This window comes from Orbicella faveolata, unplaced genomic scaffold (assembly GCF_042242905.1).
Source record: "Orbicella faveolata isolate gen_17 unplaced genomic scaffold, um_ofav_v1 contig_1, whole genome shotgun sequence".
In the NCBI taxonomy this organism is placed as follows: Eukaryota; Metazoa; Cnidaria; class Anthozoa; order Scleractinia; family Merulinidae; genus Orbicella; species Orbicella faveolata.
In genome coordinates, this window is record NW_028301536.1 from 37,936,979 (window position 1) to 37,961,534 (window position 24,556).

The 24,556-nt window shown below is 39.9% G+C and overlaps 1 protein-coding gene and 1 pseudogene across 3 annotated transcripts; one reads left to right on the top strand and one right to left on the bottom strand.

Moving 5' to 3' along the window:
- Positions 1-1,149: 1,149 nt before the first annotated feature.
- LOC110050904 (MAM and LDL-receptor class A domain-containing protein 1-like) lies at positions 1,150-24,495 on the bottom strand. 3 transcript variants are annotated; one of them, XM_089275324.1, is made up of 16 exons: positions 24,304-24,495; positions 23,679-23,735; positions 22,992-23,123; positions 20,142-20,380; positions 15,438-15,549; positions 15,136-15,267; positions 14,364-14,602; positions 12,793-12,880; positions 12,259-12,312; positions 11,728-11,862; positions 4,368-4,609; positions 3,480-3,567; positions 3,168-3,182; positions 2,852-3,044; positions 2,269-2,418; positions 1,150-1,666 (listed from the first exon to the last, which is right to left on the bottom strand). In XM_089275324.1, exons 1-16 carry the CDS (start codon positions 24,350-24,352, stop codon positions 1,273-1,275), a joined length of 2,319 nt encoding a protein of 772 aa, XP_089131450.1. In that variant the 5' UTR covers positions 24,353-24,495; the 3' UTR covers positions 1,150-1,272. The 3 variants fall into 3 exon arrangements, with proteins under 3 accessions (XP_089131450.1, XP_089131439.1, XP_089131444.1); XM_089275313.1 differs by lacking the exons at positions 23,679-23,735; positions 24,304-24,495 and having other exon boundaries at positions 22,992-23,259; XM_089275318.1 differs by lacking the exons at positions 3,168-3,182; positions 23,679-23,735; positions 24,304-24,495 and having other exon boundaries at positions 22,992-23,259.
- LOC149118984 (uncharacterized) lies at positions 5,154-6,285 on the top strand (annotated as a pseudogene).
- Positions 24,496-24,556: the final 61 nt, after the last annotated feature.

Genomic DNA, 24,556 nt, shown 5'->3' on the forward strand with positions numbered 1-24,556 from the left:
ACATGATTTCATTGGTTAGATCCTTGGACTGGGATTTTCAATGATTAAACGTTTGTTTCGTACAGATCTTGACAGATTTTAAAAGAGAAGTAAATTCTGACGGAAAGTGGCATTCACATGCATGTTTCGATGTCGGGACTTCATTGAAAATTCTTTCTGTGAGGCGTTTCAAACTTCCTGAAGGTCTGTAGGAGCTGCGATCCAACGGTTTTAGAGCGCGGTCAACAAAGTGAAGAGAGATAGTGAAAATCTCAATCCATGAATGCTCGTATTCACTTGCATCTGGTGAGTTTTCGCGTCGGGCGAAGGGCCTGTTTACAAGAAGAGAGGGTTACCCTAGCAAGCGGGTTACCCTATAGGCTCGATTTCCGCCGCTCTCTCGTGTCCGGTCTCTTTTTTACAGGGCAGCCAGGGTTGCCCGGGTAGGCGGGTTACCCTACAGTGTGTATCTGCGTGCTAGGGTTACCCTGGAAGGCGGGTTAACTTTTTCTCTTGTAAACACTCCAGGTAGGGTTAACTCGCCTACCTGGGTTAACTTTCTACTTGTTTCCAGACCCTTTGAGTGTAACGCGCATTAAGTTGTCCCGGGTTGTAGGGTTACCCTACCTGTGAAATTTTGCTTGTAAACCCGGGCTATCTTTTGCCCTCCAGCTAGGGTTAATCCACTTGCTAGGGTAACCCTCCCCCTTGTTAACAGGCCCTAAGGCGTACTTGCCCGTTAATTACAAGCCTGCATTATTTTAAGGATTTCAAAGTAGGGAACATTAATTAACTCTTAGGGAAAATTTTACTTAATTCTTCCGTTTCGGTTTCTGTAATAGATCTTTGAGTAACGCTTATGCCATGCATCGCTCGGTTACTGTGTTAGACAAACTAGTCTTGCTGCTGTTATGTGATCGTTGTAAAAAGTATATGGGTCTTAATTAGAGGATTTCGGCTTGGTACAGGGTCCGAGAACCACTCAATACAGGTGTTAACTGTAGCGATGGAAGGTAAACAAGGAAAATAGAGAGTCTGAGTGGGATGAGAAAATAAGACTTAAATCTTTGAAGGAATTTTAAACAGCCGCTAAATGGCCAAATGAAACACCCACACTGCAAACCCTCTTAGGTCAGTAAAGGTTAAAAGACCACAAACTGCAAAAAAAAATATCTTTTCAATGCTTTTATTCACCATTAATTCCCCAAGATTATTCGTTTTTCTTCCTCACATACTGGGAGAAGAAAGTTTAAAATTAAATCCCGCCGAGAAACCTTCGCCGGTTAGTTAAGGTCAGTTGTTGGACACCTCTTTGTTAAGCCATGGCAACAGGTTTTTCACTTTAGCATAGACCCCAAACTTGCCAGGTTGAGCACATCCATAGCCCCAGCTGGTGGCGCCTTGAAGGTAAAACTTCCCACCAGTCTCACACACCATCGGTCCTCCACTATCCCCCTGACAGGTGTCAATTCCACCCTGGTCCAGGCCCGCGCAGATCATGGAGTCATGGATCTTTCCTGGGTAGGCTTTATCACAGCGGGTGCGATTGACTATCGGAACCTGAGCCTGCTGAAGAATGTTTGGAGTGGCTCCACCGGAAGCAAGTCTGCCCCAGCCTGTGATCCAGCACTTGGTACCGTCAGTTGGTTCGGGGACGGAATGGGGAAGACATACCAGATTTACGTACCTGAGAACAGGAGAGAGGATTTGCAAAGGTAGTCAGATGACATAATTTGAGTGCAATGTGTAAAGGCTGATAAATATTAGCATTCAGCTATATTAAAATTGATTACTTTGGCAGATAACAGTGTCCTTGCTTTTCCAAATATCTTCTGTAAGTTCAAAATTATTGCGAGATATGCAAGTGAGCTTTCACTATATTCGGGTTCTCTTCAAAAAACCTCACTTGTTCTTCAGAAATCCTCGGGAGCTTTTTTATCTTTAGTAATTTAATTTTTTTTTCCAGGGAGCTACGGTCATCTTCGAAATCTAACGGCCTTCGATCAAGTTCATTCGCACTATCCTCGTTATCATTTGCACTCGTATTACAGATTTACACTCTGGTTCGTGTTATAAGAAGCAGCATTTCTTTCAAAGTCAATCAGAATTTTGTAATTTTTCAAATGTTTTAGCCACTTTGTTTGCCCTCATGTATTGCAGACAAAGGATTTCCCTCGTCAATGCGATATATATTTTCGAAACTTCATTGCTCTCAACCTTATTTGTGGTAAAAGTGAACCGAACGCTCTTGTCACTACTGATCAGAATATGATACCAAGTAAAACTGACCTGTTTAGCGTGGCTGGTTTTTCCAATTTGAGTAAGGCAATGTCATTACTGTATTGCACAGGATTGTGGTACAATGGATGAGTTATCACTTTGACTACTTTGATGTCCTGTTCAGTTCCATCAACGCTAGCACTATTGTACTCACCAGCTCTTAAAAAAGAGTAGTAGTTAATTTCAACAGTGAATTTATTAAGCGTATATATTCAAACTTAAAGCCAAGATAGACAAGATACAACAGTGGATAGGAACTTAGTTGTTTGCAGCAACACCCGAGCTGACGAGACCCCACCACGTCGAAACAGCTGTCCACGTTGGATCATGGTGTTTAGTTTGGACTCTATCACATCGTTATCGTTTTACGTTTTCTACCTAGCATCAGCTTTTTGCATTTCTATCTTGGCCTACAGATCTTACAGGAATCCTGCTCCGTGCTGAGTACGTACTGTAACTGCCCAAACCAACCCATCCCGCCCGGGATGAGTAAACACCATTGATTAATTAACTAATTGATTAATTGATTGATTTAAATTATAAATATTTTCCCAACAACCATAACGTATTTTAACAGTATTCCTTTATCTACCTTATCACAACAGAGCTTGGTGGATCTCCCTTGACACAATGAGTCGCTGTAAGCACCCACTGAGGATAGATCAGGGAACCCCCACAATAAACAAAGCCTGATGTGGTACGCAACTGAACTTGCCAAGGCCAGTCGCCATGTTTCGCATTAGCACCACCAACAATCCTTGTGTGAGGACGAATGCCACAAGAACCTTTAAGAAATTTCAATTTAAATAGCTGTTACACAATATCGTTAACAACACACTAGCAAACAGCTTGGAATGTCTGTGGTTGCATTAAAGCAGTCTGTGACTTGAAAAGAATACAACACTTACGTGGTGGAGGAGTAGCTGCAAAATGGAAAAAAAAAAAATGGAAAAAGCATAATTGACTTTATTCAAAGCCTAGATAAGAAATGCTGTTTTGTATATGTTTCATCTCTAACAAGATAATACGTATTTCTAAAAGTCTAAAACTGATTTTTGCTCCGCATTGATGGTTTGTCCGTGCATGGTTTAAGTGATCGTAGCTCGACTACTGTAGCGGATTTTTGGTTGATTACTCAGTTAATTTTGCATATCATATCTTAGCCAATGAGGCTATTTTCCTCATGTCAATACTGCATAGATAGACATATATGAACTCACTCGAGGAACAACTCCCTGGAACCAACAAGAAGTCGTCTATTGCGATGTCACTTGTGTAACTGCTTCCCACTATTCCTTCAAATGTAACCTACAGCAATGACACTTAATGAAATATGACGCCTAAAACGTAGTAACAATAAAGGAGTAAGGTAAAAAATCAACCTTTGTCAAAATTGCGAAAAACATGGAGTGGAAGGGGGTGGGGGGAGGGGGGAACCGTGCTTGTTTTCGAGATAAAGCCCATTGAAGACCATGCTTCGTTAAAAGCTTTCGTTATTTTAAGACGATCTTACCTTACAACTATCGGACATTAGTAGAATTATACTAGTATACAAATGCAAATGCTGCAATCTGATTGGCTGAGCTACTCGTACACTATCACCACTTAGAGTGCAGTGGCCGGAGGTCGTCTACGAAAAGACAACGTGTTTTTCTTTTTTAACAAAGTTTTGAAGGAAAATTTCGATGCAAATGGATAAATTAATTCTTGAGAAGACTAAAACAAAAACATTAATGGTTTCTGACTCTAAAAATCTTGAAATTATTGAAAAAACTGATGGCGTGCGCACACAATTTCAATTTCAAATGACAATTCAATCAGAGCGATCTTTCTAAGGCACAAAGCTTAATAATACGTCGAGAGGTAATTGGAAACCGTTATTTGAAGTAAATTTCAGTTAGAATTCTACTAAAACATGTAGGCTATTTGCTCTCGATTTCTATGAGGGGATAGAAACTATCACCTGATAGAAATCTCAAGCTCATAATCTAATTGTTAATTACTGAAATTTAGATCAGACAAACGTACTCAGTTTTATACAAAAGAGTGCGCAGTAATTATGCGCAGAAACAATGGGCGTGAACGTGTTAGTTTTGAAAATTTCTTACCTCGTACATTCCCGATAAATTTACATCTATCTCCGCTTTAAGCCACTTGTTTCCTTTATCCTTACACGCAGAGAAGACTCTTGCTCCATTTAAGAACACGTTTAATTTCCCCATACTTGCGCCGAACATGTGATAGTAGAACTGAAGACACTTCTTCCCAGTAAATAACAACTTGGGACTGACAAGGATTGCATTGTCGCCTTCCACTCGAGGACTTGATGTTTCTATGTACATGTAGTAGCCTGCAACAGCAGCCAAGTGGAAAATATTTCTAAAACTTCAGGCAAGAAACATTATGACAAATGTAACAGTTTTTAACATAATATTATATCGTTTTTTGGCCTATCATTGCTTTTTTATTTTTTATTTTTTTGGGGACTGAACGGGGAAAGGATTGGGGAAGAGATCCATGCAGAATTTACCTTTTTTTGGAAGGGTAGAGCGAGGGGGAGTAAAGTGCCCGCGCTAATCGTAAACTTACCCCACTTAATCATAACGCAATAAACCTATAACTATCAAACTTTGTGAAGTGTTCTGGGAAAGTATATATCGGCGAGTCCAAATATTGCATATCCATCGAAGTTTCTTATGCAGCTATGCATAGAATTAAATATAACTGAGATGTCCAAAAAGGCTAAGAGTTCAACTTGACCGACAGTTTTTTTTTTCCCTGTTGTAATATTAACTTGTGGGTACCCCTCTGTGGAGTCCCTTACGTTTTCGTGGGCCGCCCCACATCTCGCGAACATGTGAGTTGGCTTATGTCGGACATTGTGTTGACACCGTTTAACGTTCCGTTGAGTATTTGAGCCTTATCTAAAGCTATCTTACAACATGGTGTCAGAAGTGAAAACCTTTTAGAGATTGCAAGGAGTTTATCAGGGCTTGGCTGAGTTACAAACCGCGATGGCTGAGCGAGATACGAGAACTCCAGGTCCTTTGGTGCTCGATGCAAACGCAGCGGACAACTGGAGAAAGTTTTTAATGCAGTTTGAAATTTATCTTGTGGCGAAATGCAAAGATGACAAACCGGACAACTTGAAAGTAAGCATGTTACTTCACTGTGCTGGACCCGAAGCGATTGAAGAATATAGTCATTTTGTTTACAATGCTGGAGAAGACAAAGAATGTTATGCGGATGTTTGCAGCAAATTTAAGGCACTCTGTGAGGGAGCAAGGAATGTCATTTAAGGAAGGTTAGTGTTTAATAAGCGTAACCAGAAAGAGGGAGAGCGAGTTGATAACTTTGTCAGCGAACTGAAACGGTTGTCGCTAATATGTGAATTCGGCGAGCTGCGAGATTCGCTAATAAGAGATCGAATTGTGGGAGGTGTATTATCTGATGAGCAGAGAGGGGAACTGCTAAAGAAACCTGATCTAACCCTACAGAAGGCTCATGATTATTGCCGTACCTTTGAAGCCTCAGAATTACAAAAGTTCAAGTTCAACATTCAAGCGAGTGCTGGAACTGAGCATTCATTAGGAATTCAGCCTGTTAGAAAGTCAAAAGAAGCTGACAAGACAGCTGCTCGTTCTTGTAAGTTTTGTGGTTACAAGCACCCATTTACTCGACCATCTCGTTGTCCCGCATTTGGAAAACAGTGCTTAAAGTGTAAGAAAGAAGGTCATTTTGCCCAAGTGTGCCCAGGGAATGTAAAAGAAGGTTCGAAAGTTGATTTAGTGCAACAAGAAAGTCCACCAGACCTAGACACTCAGAATATGAATAAGGAGGTACTTACCTATTTTGGATCTATTGAACTGGACAGTGTTTCCGATTCCAGGAAATCAACAAAGAGCCTTATCACTCTTAAGATTGAAGGGCAGAATCTTGAAGTAAAAGCAGACACAGGTGCAGAGGCTACCGTCATACCCTTTCATCTGTATAAGAAAATCTCCAAAAAACCTCTCCAAAAGATTCAGCAACTCTTGAAAGGCTGGCTTGCAACTAAGCCCATTCATTCAAGAGGTTGTGTACGCCTTCAAACTCAATACAAGAATCGTCAAATGAACCTGTTGTACCTTGTTGTTGACGGGAACTTTACACCCTTATTGGGATGTGATGCCTGCTTGGATTTAGAAGTTCTTCAGTTTATGAATCTCCAACTGATAGATACACCAGTACCTAATCCAGCCATGCCGGATACGCCAAGAGCACGTGGAGACCAGACCATCTTCCAGAAGGACCCAATATTGAGGGAGTACCCAGATTGTTTCAGTGACAAACCCGGCACACTTCCAAACAAAGTACATCTGGAAGTTGATGCTTCAGTACCCCCAGTTGTTCACCCTCCCAGGAAAATTCCAGTTGCTATGCTGGAGCCAGCACGAGAGAAACTCAAAGAGATGGAAGAAGATGGTATTATCGTGAAAGAGGATGAACCTACGTCGTGGGTCTCATCAATGCTAGTTATTGACAAAAGAAAGGTGAAGGATAAAAGAAAAGACACTCCACTGTCAAAGGATGATGTCAGAATTTGTATTGACCCAAGAGATCTTAACAAGGCCCTGAAAAGACCCCATTATCCAATGGTTACCGTAGAAGAAGTTGCAAACCGACTTTCAGGTGCAAAGAGTTTCACATCACTTGATGCATGCAGTGGATACTGGCAACTCCCCGTAGATGAGGAGAGTTCCAAGCTCTTGACTTTTAACACACCGTGGGGGCGATACCGATTTACAAGACTCCCTTTTGGTATCTCACCAGCCCCTGAAATCTACCAAAGGGAGATGGACAGACTGTTTGAAGGGGTTCCTGTTGAAATCATAGTGGATGATTTCCTGATACATGGTAAAGATCAGCTTGAAGTTGATGACAAATTGAGAAGAGTACTTGACAAGAGCAGGGAGGTAGGATTGAAGTTCAACCCTAAAAAGGTGAAGCTTAGAGTACCAGAAGTAAGTTATGTTGGACCCCTGTTCTCATCTGAAGGTTTGAAACCAGATCCGGAGAAGATCAGAGCCATTAATGAGATGCCACCCCCAGAAGACAAAGAAGGTGTACTTCGCATACTAGGAACTGTGAATTACCTGGACAAATTCATCACTGAAGCACAAGGCTGACATACAAGAATCCATATCGAAGCCTTATCGCAACTTACCCAAAAAGATGCTATTTTCAAAATTTTCTGCTAAAAGCCAACCAGCAATTTTGTAGAAATACTACCGAAAACCGATATCTTCCAATCCCGCAGTATTTATAACATGGCCGGCAAAGTTGTGTGATCAATCAAGGAGCGTTACGACCAAATATACTGATATATAAAAAGGTCGCAACTGTACGCCGCCAACCAACACTTATTTCTCTTTCGATTTAGATAAAAGTCGAGGATTAATCCTTTAGAATTGCATGATAACAAAATTGTTAGTCTCACAGAGTTTTTCGAAGGTTTGGAAATCAGCATGCGACAAACATTCTGTGCAATAGTATCGAAAATATGACCGCGAAACATTCATGTCTGCGGACCGCTTAGGGAACACATCCTTTTCGCTTGCTCGACGAATTTCACTGCAAACTTTGAAAAACATTTGCACTGGTTATTTGGAGTTACAACTTAAAACGTGTGACAATGTGAAATCGGTAATTGCATGAAATGTTTCCTTCCACCTTACTTCCCGCAGCTTCAAAAATACAGGTGCAAACAATTCTATGATTTTCAATCGATCGAAGCCAATGTTTTGGAGGTCGTCAAGTCCCGAAAACTGCAACACTTACGTCGCTCCTATAAACGTGAAGAATTCCAGAAAGTAAAACACAAACTGGATTTAATAGAACAACCATTCCTTGACAAAATGCATTCTCACTGAGGACAAATGTAAAATTGCTATAAACACGCGTGGGAGTATTCACGTAGGGGCCAAACCACCCCCCAAATGTTTCATCAGTTCTTGGATATTTCACATTATTTCGCATTACTTAAAAAGTATTGACTCTTTCTACACCAAACTTGGCAGAGGAGCAGGAGAACTATTGCCAATTATATTTGCGTGAAAAATGTCAGTAAATGTCAAAGTTGTGACGTCACAGTGATGACGTCATGTTTCTTGCCACTTTTGAAGTTTTTAATATGCATATTTTTTACAATGTGTTCGAAAGAGCACATCAAGGGGAGTTGAAACCTGAAAACATTTTGTCAATATCACAAAAATTAAATGAAATATGGCATTTTTAAATATGAAAAATAACTCTGCAAAATATGGAGTCCCCCCCTTGAGAAAAATCCCCAAATTGGAGCCGTAATTTTGTTCCAGCAAATGCAGCTATGTTGCACATGTGATGTGCCAGATGACTAAAGCAAAAATAAAGAAGAAAATCGGAATAAAAAATTATCCCTCTAGTGTTATTGCGTTAAAATAAGTTTTGTTACGTCATAACCTGTGACGTCACCCGTTTTTAAACTGTTAATACTATCCTAACAAAGCCGAAAATCAAATTTCTAAAACCATGCGATTTTTGACAACATCAAGCTTTCTATTTTTGTAGATTATTAGCCTTCCTAGGAAAAAACTGAAAAAAATAAACCAGAGGGACTAACTTAAGAAGGACAGTATGGTTAAGCAAATTCCGGGGGGGACAGCAAAAAAATATTTAATTTACCATATCTCAAAAAAATAATCATCATAGCAAAAAGCGGTTTCCGGCATTTTACTCCTCAAGTCAAGGCCTTTCCAATGATATAATCTTTACGTCAGATTTTACAAAAAATTATAGCACGTTTTGGTGACGTCATCAATTATGACGTCATAATCTGACATTTTGTCACAACTTCCAAATTAAAATAAACTGGAGAACAAAGAAAGTTCATCTGCCAAACTTGGTTCAGAAATATATAAACCAAGCAAATATAGCCTTCATGAAACATTAGGGGGGTGGTTTGGCCCCTACGTGATTGTGTTTAGGTGACGAATTGAAATTACCATCCAAAGCAGTCCTCGGATTTTCTTTCCTGCTTTTCGTTTGCCTGCTCCTCCACTTCCTATCTAGCTTTCCATTCTTAATATACAAGTAGCTCGTCCGCAAAGAAATCTTCCCCGTCGTCGCTTGAAATATTGCAAATTGTTCTCAAAGCTCTCAGCAGTGAGAGCAGGTACTTTGGGAATTTCTGGGTGGGGATGTGCCGCTTGGACCCTGGAACCCTTAGCCTATACCAGAGCTAGTTCAGCTGAATTTTGCTACCCTATACTAGAGTAAACTCCCCAAATCCCCCCATCTATCGACACTGTTGAGGCTGATTTGCGTAAATTTAAACTTGCAGATTTGATTTTTTTATATTTTTGAGTGGCAATTCCTGGTTTCCTTAGTCTAGATAAAATCTCCAATCAACTAGTCAATTTTCTGAAAAATGATACCCTATTCTAGACCCAAACGCTGTGATTCATATACCCTATCCTAGAGTAAACTGCTTGAAAACCATACCCTTCACAGCGGCACATACCTATATAGCCCATATATGGCAGTGCCCTCCCCCCCCCCCCGGGCACAGTTGTCAGTTGTCGAACGTGCTCGATCGAAGTTTATTTCGGAGTCTTCCGAATCGAAACTTAACTCTGACTCCAGTGACGAACAAGAAATGATTCTGAAACAATACTTGGACGTTTTAGCCCCAAATATATCTGAACGATTAGTTTTGTTTTTTGTTTTGACTAAGACGGCTGTTTACAATCGCTCAGAAAAGTGGCTTCCATTAAGTGCCGAACCGGCCGAAGCGATGGGAGGAGAGTATATTCCTATATTCCTATGATTTTAAGCCTGGAATGAATTATTGTTTTTGAAGAAACATCTGAAATATCATCTGAAATATCTGCTGAATTTGGTTTCTTTCCTGAGAGTACCAAAATGAAAGCACACTGAGCTTGTGCTAGTATATTCTGTCGGTTAAAATCTCATATTATTTCACTTCTTTATTTATTTACTTCATTTGTGATGGCAATCTTCTGTTGTTGAGGGAAGACCCGAGCCAAATCTGGAATCGATGGAAACATCTGTGGAGCGGCCATTGTCATATCGAACTGTCAAATCATGGGTGAACAATGAACTCTTAGTCTGAACATGGATAGTAAAGAGACTCAGTCAGTCTTCTACTATCCATGATAGTTCTAGCTTTATATATTTATTAGCGTTTACCCACTCGCTTGGGACGAGAGTAATAAAGTGTCATTAATATCAATACGAAAGCCATCCAGATGGCTTTGAAGAGATTTCACTGGTCTCAGCGTGTCGATTGATAAGTGCTTAGAGCGGAGCGATCACGTTTTCACTTTGTGAAACAGGCCAACTACCTTATGTAAGAACCCCTGACGAGTATATAGGTTAATAATTATTTTTAGTGCCAGCGGTTTTCCAGTTATAATTAAATTTCAACCTGCAACCTGCAACCTGCAAAATATACTTGCCGTGACTGAGGCGCCATTGTGTTTGGTTCCTGGGTAGACGTCATCAGCAGCCGCCGCCTCAGACTTCTAAAACGCGGTCGTCTAACACTTCAAGCGCGACTTTGAAAGGGCATAGCAAATCGAGGATTCAACCAAATTCAAAACTTTTTTCGCCCAAATGCTTCGAATAACAAGTGGATTCGTTTTAGCGAAAAAAAAACAACATTTTTTGGGTTAGGTGCACTTAAAAGGCTATAGACTGATAGCCCAAAGCTTATGTTTTAATCTTTTCAACCAGAGAACGTTTTTCACTACGTTTTAAAAATGTAAATTTTGTGCCACGGAGGATTTCTTGAGTGGTGTAGAGTCCAAATAACTGTAACAAAAATGACCATTGTCTGCCTATCGAGCCACCCTAACGTGTCCAAACTATCTAGCAGAGGGAGACTGATTAACCCTCTATTACTAGGGGTTATAGCCGGAGAAATCGACACATGGGCGTATGGATGTTGTTGATCGGTAGCCCATAGGATAATCGCCATAGAATTCCCTTGGCCAAAAAAGGAAAAAAAAAATAGAAAACACCGCTCAAACGTTTGAAGACACTTTTCATTTTAAAATTCCTTAAGGTAAAAGGGTTCACTTTAAAAGAAAAATAATAATAATACGGTAATCGTTAATCAAACCTAAACTACGTGTACGACTGTCGCTGGCTTGGGAATGTAAATTTGACGCTCATCAGACCAAATGGACTCAAAACTCGGAGCAAATCTTATCAGTGGTATTACTATAGTTCCAGATCTCAAGCGATCTGGCAAACATATTGCTGTCAATTTCTGGCAAAAGCTACATATACTAACAGAACAGTGGCTTTAAGCAGGGACATAAGTTGCATATTTTAGCTCTACACAAATAATATTGTAAAACGTACGCCAATAACGGTCAATAATTAAATTATTACAATTTAATTACAACAAAAATACATTCCTACCACTTCCAGTAGTGTGGTCGTAACCTGGTCCTGTTGGAGAGGACGGAGTACTTCCCCGATTTCGCGTCCAATCAAAAGTGTCATTTGTATCCTGAACAAAGCCGCACATTGATTGGTCGAAAGTACAACGAAAGACTAAAAAGTTAGGATAGAAAATGTTTTACTACGACCGTAAACAATGTTTTGCTCAAGGGGAGGGGGAGGGGAAAGGGGAGGGGGGAGGGGAGGGGGAAGGGGAAGGGGACGGGGAAGGGATAAATTACAATAATAAATAAATTATATTTAGAGAAGAAGCCGCCACAATAGTCTCAGCGGGCTTTCATGCAGGTCCTCTATCCTGGTCGAATTGGAGAAAAATTGGTTTGGAGAAAACTGCAGAACCCGGAAAAAAACACTCGGAGCAAGGCGAGAAAGAACGAAAAAACTTAACCCACATATGACAGCGGACCGGAATCGGTCCCGGGTCACATTGGTGGGAAGGGGATCGCTCTCAGCAGTGCGTCATCTCTGCTTTCCAGACTTAATACCTACCTTGCAATTGTGGGCTTGTGGGTAGCGAGGTGGTTGCTGGAGTCGATGGACTTACTACCAAAAGATAGAAAAGTGATCCAGAAATTAAGAACAACAGTTCATTATTTGCATGACACAATGCAAGTCGAAAGTTAATAGCAACCCTAAAATATAATTGGAATTGGTTCTACGTACAAATAATATGAAAAGGCACACCTAGAAAATGAATAAATAAATGATTAAAGAAATGAAATAATAAGTAGAAATTTAGTAAACTAACTGAAATACTAAGACACTCCACGTGAAAATGAAATGAATTGATAATTTTAAATTAATTAGGTTAAAAATCTACTCATTACTAACACGTTCTAACTTTATTCAAATCAAAATGCCTTTCTATTTTTGCCAGAGATTCTCTCTTTTAGAATTCTATACTCTACTTAACTGTAGAAGCACTGTCAACAGGAAATAAATTTCTCCTCCGATTGAATAATTGAACTTTTTTTACGATCAGGTTTTGCTCATAACGCATGTTGTTTTTTGGTATGAACTCACTTGTGGGACAACTCCCTGGAGCCAGCCGGAAATCGTCTATTGCGATGTCACCGCGGAAACTGCTTCCCCGTATCCCTTCAAATACAACCTAAAATCATTATAAAAGATACAAGTCAGGGAGTAACAACAAAGACTAGAAACCAGAAACTTGGACGTACAATGGGGGAGAGGGGAGTTGAATACCACCCTCCCTTAAGGTCTTTTCAAAGTTTTGAAAAGGCGATCTACTCTAACGGGCTAAAACTTACAGTAGCTATTCATTCATCTTCCGCAGAAATTTTGATATGTCAATTGTGTGTCTATCATCTTTGATGTTGCCATGGCAACCGCCAATTTCATGTAGATTTAGCCAAAAATCAACTTTTTCCACATAATTCTGAAGTTTTTTTCCAGTTTTTTTTTTTGATAAAATTGCAGAAATTCACAAATTTGTACATTTCACAAGCATTCTGGCTTGATTTTGCATTAATTTCCATTACTTGTTGACTTTTTAAGAAAATAGTAAATCTAAGATGAGGAATCCAAGATGGCGGATCAAAAAACGTCATTTGGCGTCATATGACGTCATTACCAACAAAAATGGTATCAACCTGTAGAGCTAGTTCAGGGCTATCTAATCAATGCAAATTTATTTCGCTGTGCCTTAACAGAAAAAAAAAACCCCAAGAGGTGAGGGGTTCTATTAGCCTCCCCCCCCCCCCCCCCACCCTTGTACCACGTTGGAGGTATGAGTTAGCTTGTACGTCCGAAGGTTTATACTAGTAATAAACTGCAAGACTGATACTACGTGAAAAACGTTTCGAGACACCAACATGACAAGAACCGATAAAGTAGGATTGCAACAGTGGACAGCTGTTTCGCCCCTCTTGGGGCTCGTCAGCACTGTGTAGCGAAGATATGTAACGCCAGCCCAACAGCCAATGCACATCAATTTCAAAATGACCCGTTCACTTTGAACTCACTTGCATCCCGAAACACGCGTTGCCACATTACGTGTTTCGGGGTGCAAGGAGACAAAGTGTCAAGATTGGTGTCTCGAAAAGCAAAAGAATAAATGTGGCTGGACAAGGCCAGCCTAAACATTTAAACATTCAACCGCATGGCCAGTACCATGCTTTACATGTTTTGGCTGATCAGATCTCTCGTAGATCCTACGTTGGCAGCGTTTATCGTATGCGGTCCCTTACAGTTTCTGGTTTCTCATTTATATATTTTCGGACCGTAGGTCTTTTCAGATCCGATACGCTGCGTTTTTAAAGTATGGTACTGGCCATGCGGTTGAATGTTTGAATTATTATGCGCAGGACAACTTCTGAAAACAAATGAGCTTAGTGGAACCCTACCTCGCCGAAAAGCACTATCCCACGAAATTCAGGGCAACATTATTCTAGGAGCCCAAGAGCCCGGAGCAAACAAGTAATGCTAGATTTGGTTCATTTTTTCTTTGATAATCCAGTGCAGTCTTCTCTGACCCACTCGCATCGTATTTAATTTAAAATATCTTACATTTCATTGAAATTAAGTTATTAAGGCATGTTTGCACTTTCAGTCTAGCCATACATGTTTCATACCGCGTACATTCCCGATACATGCACATCTACAGCTGCTCTCAGCCACATGTTGCCCTTATCCCCACTTGCGGTGAAAACTTTGTTTCCATTAATCATCACATTTAGCGTCGCAATGTCTGCACCATACATGTGATAATAGAACATAAGACACATGTTTCCACCAAATTGCAGCTTGGGGCTGTTTATTTTTGCATTGTCACCTTGGCTAGCGTACGTTGCTTCTATGTACATGTATGATCCTGCAACGACAGACAGATCGGGGGAAAATTTTAATTGTTTGTCATTGTCTCTACCACTGTGAGAGCAGTATTAATTTGGCCTCCAAAAACAGACTGAGGCATGGAGGATGTCTGTGGCATGTCTGTAGATGTTTTACTTTTCAGGTTTTACAAGACTAATCGGTCTACCCTATTTATGAACAGACCCTTAAATCAATAGACCCTGTTTCAGACCTGCCTTATGATTGGTTCCCTAGATAAGACCAATGTTAAATTGCCGTGAACATAATTTGTCAAAGGCTTTTGTTGATGGTCTTATCGATAATGATGACAAAAAGCTTCCTTTTCAAGAGTAGAGTGCAAAAACCATACCCTATTTTTGACAAAAATGGCCAAAATAGATACCCTGTTTATGACCAAAACGGCTGAAAAACCATACCCTTTGGGGCCTCACATACCGTTATTACCCATATAAGGGAGTACCCCTGGATCAAATACTAAATGATAGTAACAGAGGAGACGGAAACTGAAGCAAATTAAAGTTCTCATCATACCATTTCCGGTGTGGTCAGCGGAAGGGCCTGTACCCAACGATGGAGTTCTCCCTTTTATTCGCGTCCAGTCAAATACGTCATTTTTGTCTTGAACAAACCTGCACATCGATTTGTCGAAATTGCACTCAAAGGCTGAAAGAAGTTACAAAGTGGATCATTTAATGATAATCGATAATGTTGTTCAAGGTGCGAGAGATGCCTGTTGTCTTTTATTAAATTTATGAGTTTATATATTGCCTTAGCAACCTCTTTTGGAGTTGAGATTTCAATTTAGACTTATTATGGAACTTGCTTTAACTTACCACATCCTCCTCCTCCTCCTCCTCCTGCCCCGCCGCCACATTCTTTCAGCACCACATTGTCAACAGCAATATCACCAGTGTAACTGTATCCACGTATTCCTTCGAATATCAACTGCAAAGTTGGAAAATTCAATAAATAGAATAAATAAAAAAAATTCTCACTTGGATTTCTAAACTGCCAAAAATCTTTCACTTTTAACTGATTTAATACTTTGTGTTACTTAAGCATATTTATTTCTTACACATATTTAAATGAAGACAAGATGACGGGGGACTAGTTTGGATCCTCTAGATGAGAAGATTGGGTGCTAGTTGGCTTGTGCAACTACCTCGAGTTGGCCGCTTCGCTTTTGTGTACCATTTATCGGTTTTAAGATACTTCATCTTTATTTTCCCAACTTTCAGTTCCTTAGGTAGGTTTTTTTTTATTTTATAGCTTGTTTTGAGATGCGGTACGTTGTCGTTTTGCATGTATCGAAAATCTATCTTTGTATCCTTCGTTAATTGCGTATTTGAGCTTATGCTTAATTGCATGTCCGTTTTTATTTATCAAAAATCCAGCTTCCTAATTTCGTGTAGTCTTTGAAAATGTTGATTGCAGTTGCATTGTCTATTGATAGCTTTCTTTCATTATTCCTTCAGGTGTCCATATCGGGAGTTAGTTTGCTCGCACAAGCCAACATATCCAGAATCGGTCAATTTGGCTTGTGGTTAGTGCAGGTTGCACAGGGGCTGGTACGCTTGCGCAAGCTAAAATTTATCGGCCTGAATGTTCGGCACGGGTTGCCCTGTACAGCGAAAAGATCATTGTACTTTTACAAGCCAATATTTCGCTAGCCAACATTTATATCGGCTTGAACTGACTGATGTAGGCAGCACTTCAGAGTGAGATATATTGTCAGGAATTTTCAGAGAGCTTCAGAGATTGTCAGAATCTCTCAGAAACTAAGAAAGAATGCCTTGCACTTGCATTGTGCTTGCATTGTTAGAAATACACTTGAACAGTGTTAACAGTCACCCTGTTGTTGCTTCTTCAAGATCAAAAGTTAGTATGCGAATCTCGGTTGAACAATACCGGTCAAGGATCGGCTTTCATAACCATTTCGCGAATGCAAGGGATGCCCTATCACGTTTTAAGGATCAGTTCTGGAATATGATGCGCGTGGCGCCAATTACGGACAACGATGTCGTTTTGTGGAAAATTTGCTACAATTCTTGGAGCCAAGACACTAATTCTCATGCCAAAATTGAAACAAGTTGTCACACAATACAAATTTGGAATGAAGTGATGCTTTGGTTGACACAAATGATGTGCTACAAGATGTATATTCCATTACTTATAAGGCAAACAAATGACGTGGAGGAAAATCTAAATCCTACAATTTTTGATGTCATCTATCCGACCATCATTTTCTCCGAATAAGAGCATGCGTGAAATGGACACGCACCCTCTAACTAAATGTAAACGCTCTAAACGTAAACACAATCTAAAATTACTTGCGAGTGGCTTCCAGAATACTTCGAGGTTAACACTTGCCACAACTCATTGGAATTCAAAACAAATATTTTAGAGGGATCATTAAAGTTTAAGATAAGAATACTACTCCAAATAACTATAAAATGCTATTTGCTAATTAAAATTTCTCAAATTATTGCAATTGTAATGACACAAATGTCATTTTGTTTTAAAGTGAGGTTAAAAGTTTGTCTTTGAAAAGAGTTGATAAGATTAAAATCACAATAAAAACGTTCGCTGGCTAAAAATTTCAAAAAGGAACATGAGTGAACCAAAACCTTGCGTAGCGACTCACTTGCCAAGAGCGAATTACTTTTTTTAAAGTTGGAAGATATATTGCCTCCAGGTAAAACATAAACAATAGCATAGACTGACCAGAACTTCCCTCTTACACGGCTTGAGTATTCTTTGGCTTTCAAATCAATGTTGTGTAACCCAACCGCCGCTCTGTATTGCATTAAAGAAACCATGATCTAAGCTACATTAACCAGTTCTGATCAAGACAAAACCTTCAGGTAGCTCACCTTTTCATTACACTATTCTCCATTACTTTCTGCTATCTCAACTAGTTTCGCAGCGAACTTCTTCAATGCTCTTCTCCAATTCAAGTTCAATATTACCGATATTTCAGCCCACAGATAAGTTTAGTTCAGGCCCTAAACAACGCTCACCAATACGTAAATGTCACCTAAAATGTAAACCCTTGACTTATCGCGTGTACCACACACTTAAGTTTAATTTAGATATTTTAGTGCTCATACAATGCTCATACAGTGCTCTGACATTGCTCATTCGATTCAACTCAAGACAGGCAAAGGTCCAGCCTAAACAACGCTTATTAATACGTAAATTTAATGTGGACCCTTGACCTATCGCGTATGCGGCTTGCTCGTCGATCTAAAGTTGTATAAATGGACGATATGTTCTTATTTTGAGTTTGTCCGTGAGGGCAAATTTTTCGGATACTCGACAAAGCACAATCCACACTCAAAATCTTCGTTTAAAAGCTTAAAATAAAGGCACTCCGCCGATCCTGCAAACTCCAAAGGTCGGCCGCAAAGGTAGCTCCCAGAGTGCATTTCGCTTCCACAGAGTGGTAATCGTGCGCGACATAAGCGCGACGGACATAAGCGCGACGAAATAAGTGAGAAATTACTATCCAAAGGAATGCAGCACGCCAGCTATAAGCGCATGACTACGTCATCGCTTAAAAAAAAGAATCCCTTTTCGTGCATACTACATGAGGTACAGGAACTGGCAAACCTCCACTACATGAACCTGCATTGCTCCGATGGATTTACTCATTCTCGATTGAGCCACTCTACCTTGTAAACTTCTCGTCACCTTGCACAACATATTTTTCTTCTCGCTTGAAGACGATAGCGTAGTCTGCTTTACGCGACTCAGCGCCCGGTTAGATCGAGTGCAAATAGGTTGAGAATAAGATCGAAGCGACTCTACTCGCAGGGTAGCTGTGAAAGATCTTCAGAGAAATTGAGTTTTTTTTTAATATTGTAAATTACAGACACACAACATGTAAGCCATCGGATGCAAATTGAAGTCGATTACGCGAAACAGCAAGGTCGCGCAACGTCAAAAACCGTGTTCTTATCGGTTCCAAATTTGAAATAAGTACATGTAGCTACTTGTGGATTTTCTTCACCAAAAAAGAGGGTTGAACATGAAAAGAAAAAGACCAGTGGCTTTAAAAAAAACACGAAAGCCGGCAAATCCCGGAATCGAACTTGGCTTCACTAGATTGGAACAAAGAAACCTTATTTAGACGTCAAGAAATATTCGAAATCGCCGCCTTTAAGAAAAAGATTTTAAGGTCATTCAAGCTATAGCTACTGTCAAGCTAATAGATGTGAAGAAAATCACAAGTTTAAGCCGTCTGTCAAGACTGGAAATGAAAACAGCTATTTCATGGCATTATTCGACGAAAATAAGCTTATCGCCAAAACGAGGCTACGCCTCGGGCGAGTTTTAAGAAATGCCTCCCTTGTGGGAGCCAAGGCGCTTTTCACCTATTATTTAAAGTTAGTCGTATTAAAGTTGCCTTGGAGGCTCCTCACGCGGGTGGACCGGTGAGGGTGGGACTCTGAACATCTACCAATTTTTAATTTCAATTTCTAATTTTAAACAACATCAAATCTTCAAAATTTCCTACTTCCATAAATTTTACTAATCCTTTAAGAAAAACTATTTATCACCAAATATACCCAAAAATCACCAAAAAATTTACAAAACAGCCCAAAACGTAGATATGTCAGATGAGCAGAGAGATTTTTGACTGCTTGAAACGTGAATGAGATATTTGCGTTAAACCACAATACCCAGCCAAAATACGGCCTTTATGTTAACCCCCGCACTGATGTAAACTTTCAAAGAAAACCGAAATCATTATGTCTACAACCGATGCGATCTCACATTCGTATCGGTGAAGTTGAGCGTGACGTAGGAAATATGTTCTTGAAAGTTGGATGCTTATACAATAGAAACGAGCGCTGATGAAGCTCGAAAACTTTGCTGATAAAATTTATAATAATAATAATAATGATAATAATAATAATAATAATAATAATAATAATAATAACTTTATTTACGTGTCAATGAGATTTAGCATTGCTGCTAATTGTGGACACCTAAAAAGAGTTACAATCATTAGGATTATGTACCAATTAAATTTTTAAACATTATAGTTATTTACAAGATAAAAGCCTATCTATCAAAGTAAAAGTACAAAAGAGAATTAAGTTACAAATAAAGTTAACTAAGGTAAAGTCTGCATGCGAGCCAAGTGGCCCATCAGGCCGGAGCTTATCCCGGTTTCTGTAGCATGAAGCGACTAAGAGTATTTCTACTCCCCCCTGGATGGGATGCTAGTCCATCGCAGGGTTACTCCCAGCAATAAGTTCGCCGGTACCCATTTATACACCTGGGTGGAGAGAGGCACTGTGAGAGTAAAGTGTGTGAGAGTAAAGTGTCTTGCCCAAGAACACAACACAATATCCCCGGCCAGGGCTCGAACCCGGACCACTCGATCCGGAGACAAGCGCACTAACCATGAGGCCACCGCGCCTAAGAATGCTGAAAATAGTCAAGTTGAGCACATAAAAAATAGTCAAGTTGAGCATTAATTGAAATGTTTAAATCCCTTTTCCTTTTTTAATTTTAAAATTCTTTACCTCTGAAGCTCCCGGGTCTGTTATGTTAACGGTGGCTTGTTTCCACTGATTTCCTTGCTCACCTGTCTTCGTAAATATTTTCTTTTGCCCAACGTACACGTTAAGTGTCCCCATCGTTCTACCGTACATGTGATAGTAGAAAGACAGGCACTTTTTAGAGCTGAATGACAAACCACCTTTAACGAGCTTTGCGTTATCTCCTTGACTCATTCCAGATACTTCGATGTAAGCATATTTCCCTGTTATAAAAAGAAAATAATAACCCTCATGATTATTTTTTGGTTGAGTAAAACAAAGGAAAAGTTCAAGTGCGGATATCATCGGATGACGTGTGTTGCTACGACATTATGCAAAGGAATATATACCACGATATCAGAAGTTTCAACATTTAAACTGTGGTTAACGAGCTCTGTAATCTATATCATAGCTGTCATCTAAGGTTGTCACCAGTTCTGTTATCTTCCCCATGTTAGCCATTGTGCAATAGCCTTAGGTCAATGTCCAATGCAACTCAATCGTTTTGCTATATGGGAAATTATGCGACAAAGCTCCCAGTGATTATCCACCGTGCTCTCATGTGATTTCAGCGTGCTATACCCCTCCCAACTCCTTCAATCCCCAGTTAGTAAAATTCCATTTTTTTCTGACCCTGTCCCTGTTGTGAGGTAGTATTCAAGGTACGCCGTTCTCCGCTTTTCCCTCCCTCACTCCCTATATAGGCCCTTTGCAGCTGGGGTTACGTGACCAAATTTTTCCTATAAAATTTTTATATTATGGGCTTTAACTTAAAGAATGCCAGAAATGGAAAGAGCGCATCGAAAATACCAAAATGGCCAAGTTTGAGGCCCGTGAAATTAAAGAGTAAGTTTATACGACAGTTTGAATTTTCGGAAAATTTAGAGGATTTGTATGGAAAATGTTGCTGGAGAGCAACGCCTTGCTCTCCAACAACTTTTTCCATACAAATCTTCTTATTCTTTTAAAAATTTGGAGCGTCATAAAATCTCCTTCTTTAATGATGGGGTCCTCAAACTTGGCCATTTTGATATTTTCGATGAGCTCTTTCCATTTCTGGCATTCTTTAAGTTGTAGCCCATAATTTTATGAAAAACAGGTCACGTGATGGCTTAGCTGCAAAGGGCCTATTGGTAGCTTTGTCCTTTCCCATCTTTTTCCTCCATGTGGTTGTAATTACCTTTCGTGACAAGGTGGCTTTCGCCTGCTGAACCTTCTCGGCTTATTCACTGCCACGTTCTATTTGTTATATTGTGTGTAAACCATAGCTGCTTAGTCAATAAAGGTTTTTTGGTGGCAGGGAAGCACAACCTAGGCTGCAATTTGCCCCACAGTAAGTGCTATCGCCACCCTTGGAAATAGGTCCGAATCCCTCTAGGATGGTGTCATCGTACCATCTGACCTATTGTCCTCCCAGAGGGGCACCCCTCTCCCGGTCCATCCTATGTTACACCCAAGGAAATAGGTCCGAATCTCTCTAGGATGGTGTCATCGTACCATCTGACTTATTGTCCTCCCAGAGGGGCACCCCTCTTCCGGTCCATCCTATGTTACACCCAAGGAAATAGGTCCGGATCTCTCCAGGATAGTGCCATCCTACCATCTAACCAATTGTCCTCCCAGAAGGGCACCTCTCTCCGGGTCCCCCTAGTAACATAGATTCCCCTAGAGACGCTGCTACTCTAGGGGAGATAGGCTCTGTCTTCCCTGCCACCCATGTTTTGCCACCATAATCAGTGCTTTGTTTCAGTTTCCTGCATCTACCCAGCAAAAGTAGGGGGGGTTGCAATGTTGTCACCCATATAAATATCCTCACTGGTACTGTTAGATCCGCCCCTCCCCCTGTATGGGTGTGGGTTTAATAATTTATACTAAATTGCACAGCAGCAGGGTTTAATTAAGTTCGGATAGTCGAATGTCTACAAAGGTCAAAGCCGCAAGAAAGACCAATGTCAAACATGTCGCGTTCTTATACTTCCTGCTGACTGGTGGAAAAAAAAAGAGATAACCTGTGGAAAGCACTCATCTTTTACAGTTTCCCGTAAACACATAGTCACGTCAAATGACAGATACACCGGGTCGCACGGATCACAGGACACGGGTGTCCGTTGTCTGTAACCGATCTCTGTCTAAAGGAGCTAACTCACGATATTTGGAGTTATTTTGGCCACGTACAAGTTTACCATTAAATGGAAGGAAACCTGAAAATAGTAGGTCGCTAAGATAGAAAAACAACAAAGAGATAACTAATAAACCTTAAAGGAACAAGGATAGCTTAGGATAGGGAAGGTCTCACAAACCACAAACTTTTCAACATGTGCAAACTGTGACGTAGCTTCTTTAAACGGGCTAAAGTAGGTGGAAACTGTCCGCAATAAGCAGGTCTCACGTAAAGGTTGTTTGCACCGTGTCGGATAATTGTTTTCAGTGCTATTACTATTGCAGGAGACAAATACAGCACAAAAACGGGCAGTTATTGCAGTTGTATTAGCTCTGTAGTTCTTGTTGCTTTATTCCCGTTTTAATTTTAGTGTCGAAAGTGAGTACTTAGGTCGTGGTCTTAATATATAAATGCCTTTAATACTTGTTATCGTTGTATACTTGTGTAGATGTAGTTGTTCAGTATTATTGTTGGTGTTGTTGCTGCTGTTGTCGTTGTTTTTTCTTTCTTTCTTTCTTCCTTTTTTTTTTTTTTTTTTTTTTTGTGCTGTCACCATTGCCGTCTGTGGCCTTGGTGGGCTCGGGTTTAGAATTTTTTTTACCAAGCCGAATATCGGGGGAACAATGAAATGTCGTCAGTGCTATAATTATATACATTTCCTAAAAATGTTTTACCATTTCCAGAGACATCCTGGCTTGGCCCTGTACCATGAGATGGGGTTCTTCCAGAATTTATAGTCCAGTTGAAGGTGTCGTTCGATGATTGAACAAATCCGCACAGATCGCTATCGAAGGAGCAGCTAAACACTGTGAATAGGAAAGACCCAAAATAGGGAAAATAGTAAGAACTGCGTAAGGCATGATCAAGGTTGGCATCGTCTGAATGCAATGTAAAGTGCAACTTCCTTATCCTGCGCCTATCTGCCATTTTCATGTAATGTATCAAACACGTGCATAGTAATAAATTTGTTTGGCTATACTTCTAAACTTGCTAAAGGTTCGGATATAATGCTGCTATAATTCCACAAACGTTAATGGAGTTTATCATCTGCGCGATCTACTTCAAAACGATCTCTGGTGCAAAGCCTTTAATATGGAAATGGATTTTTTTTTTTTTTTTTCATTTTATTGCATTGCTACTTGAAAGGATACGCACCCAGTATTTGCTTTGAAACAGGAGTAAAAGTTCACAAGAAAACGGCATAGTAATTGATGGCTATAACATAATCAAAGTTTGAGGTAGAAAGCCTCTAAAAACTTCCACTTCCCAAATTCAACTCACAGAAGTTTCAAAAATCCCTGTCTGAATAAGGCTAATGAGGTTTGACTCCATTTGATATAAATGTATAAGATTTCTCTTACCAATGCTCCCAGGAGCCGTCGGCAGTGGAGGTGTGTTGGGCGGTAGTGGGGAGCCTGCTGTGAATGAAAAGAGACTGTTAGTTTAATATTGTCTTTCTTAATGTAACCTTCTGTGGACTGATTTAAAAACAAACGTCATCCATTTACAATTTAATGGCAGTTTGCGTGAGATTTATTGGTACTAATTCCATTAAAATTGAATGGTTGTAGACTTTCTTAATTCTAAATTAGCTATGTTGATTTTTATAATCAATCTTAACCAAGACGTTCTTCAATTTGCTGAAATCTGGAACAACACATTTGACGCTTTAATCCACCGGTTTCGAATTTGATCTTCGTGTTGAAGTTCGTCCTTGTCACTTTTTTGTTGTATGCTAATAGTTCTTGTTGTTGTTGTGTGTTTTATTTTTATTATACTGAATAGAAACCATTAACTTCCGCGTTCTAGCTACGGAAAGAAAAATGCAATGCTGAAAGAAAATATCGTTTTTTTAAGTTACGTTGGCAAAACACTCTGTAAATGGGCTTTCTTCGTTTGAAGAAGCCTGAGATCTCCGATTTTGTAGGACAAACCTAAGCTAAGCGAAAACTAACCTAACTAACCTAAGCTAAAACTCCATCTTACCAGTAACAGCGTTTCTCAGTTGCAGCAGCACCAGCACCTGCAATATCATCTTGAGACGATCAAAGATTAGTCTCCTTTTGGATTGATGTCACGCAACGTTGCCCCAAAAGAAGAGTGCGAAAATTACTGTACCAGGGCCATATTTATGCTCAGGCATGTGAAATAGGACTCGCCTTCATTAAAAAATTAATCGTTCTCTAAGCAAACAACATTGACAATTCTGAAAGACGGGCGCAAAGACAATATTTTCTTT

What these genes read in the sequence shown, in the direction of transcription:
- LOC110050904 (XM_089275313.1), bottom strand. Translation starts at nt 23,250, where the DNA reads ATGAAAATGGCAGATAGGCGCAGGATAAGGAAGTTGCACTTTACATTG. An exon ending in CAGACCCGGGAGCTTCAGAG is followed by an intron (nt 15,550 to 20,141) that starts GTAAAGAATTTT and finishes CCAACTTTGCAG; the next exon opens with TTGATATTCGAAGGAATACG. An exon ending in ATTTATCGGGAATGTACGAG is followed by an intron (nt 3,568 to 4,367) that starts GTAAGAAATTTT and finishes TCATTGCTGTAG; the next exon opens with GTTACATTTGAAGGAATAGT.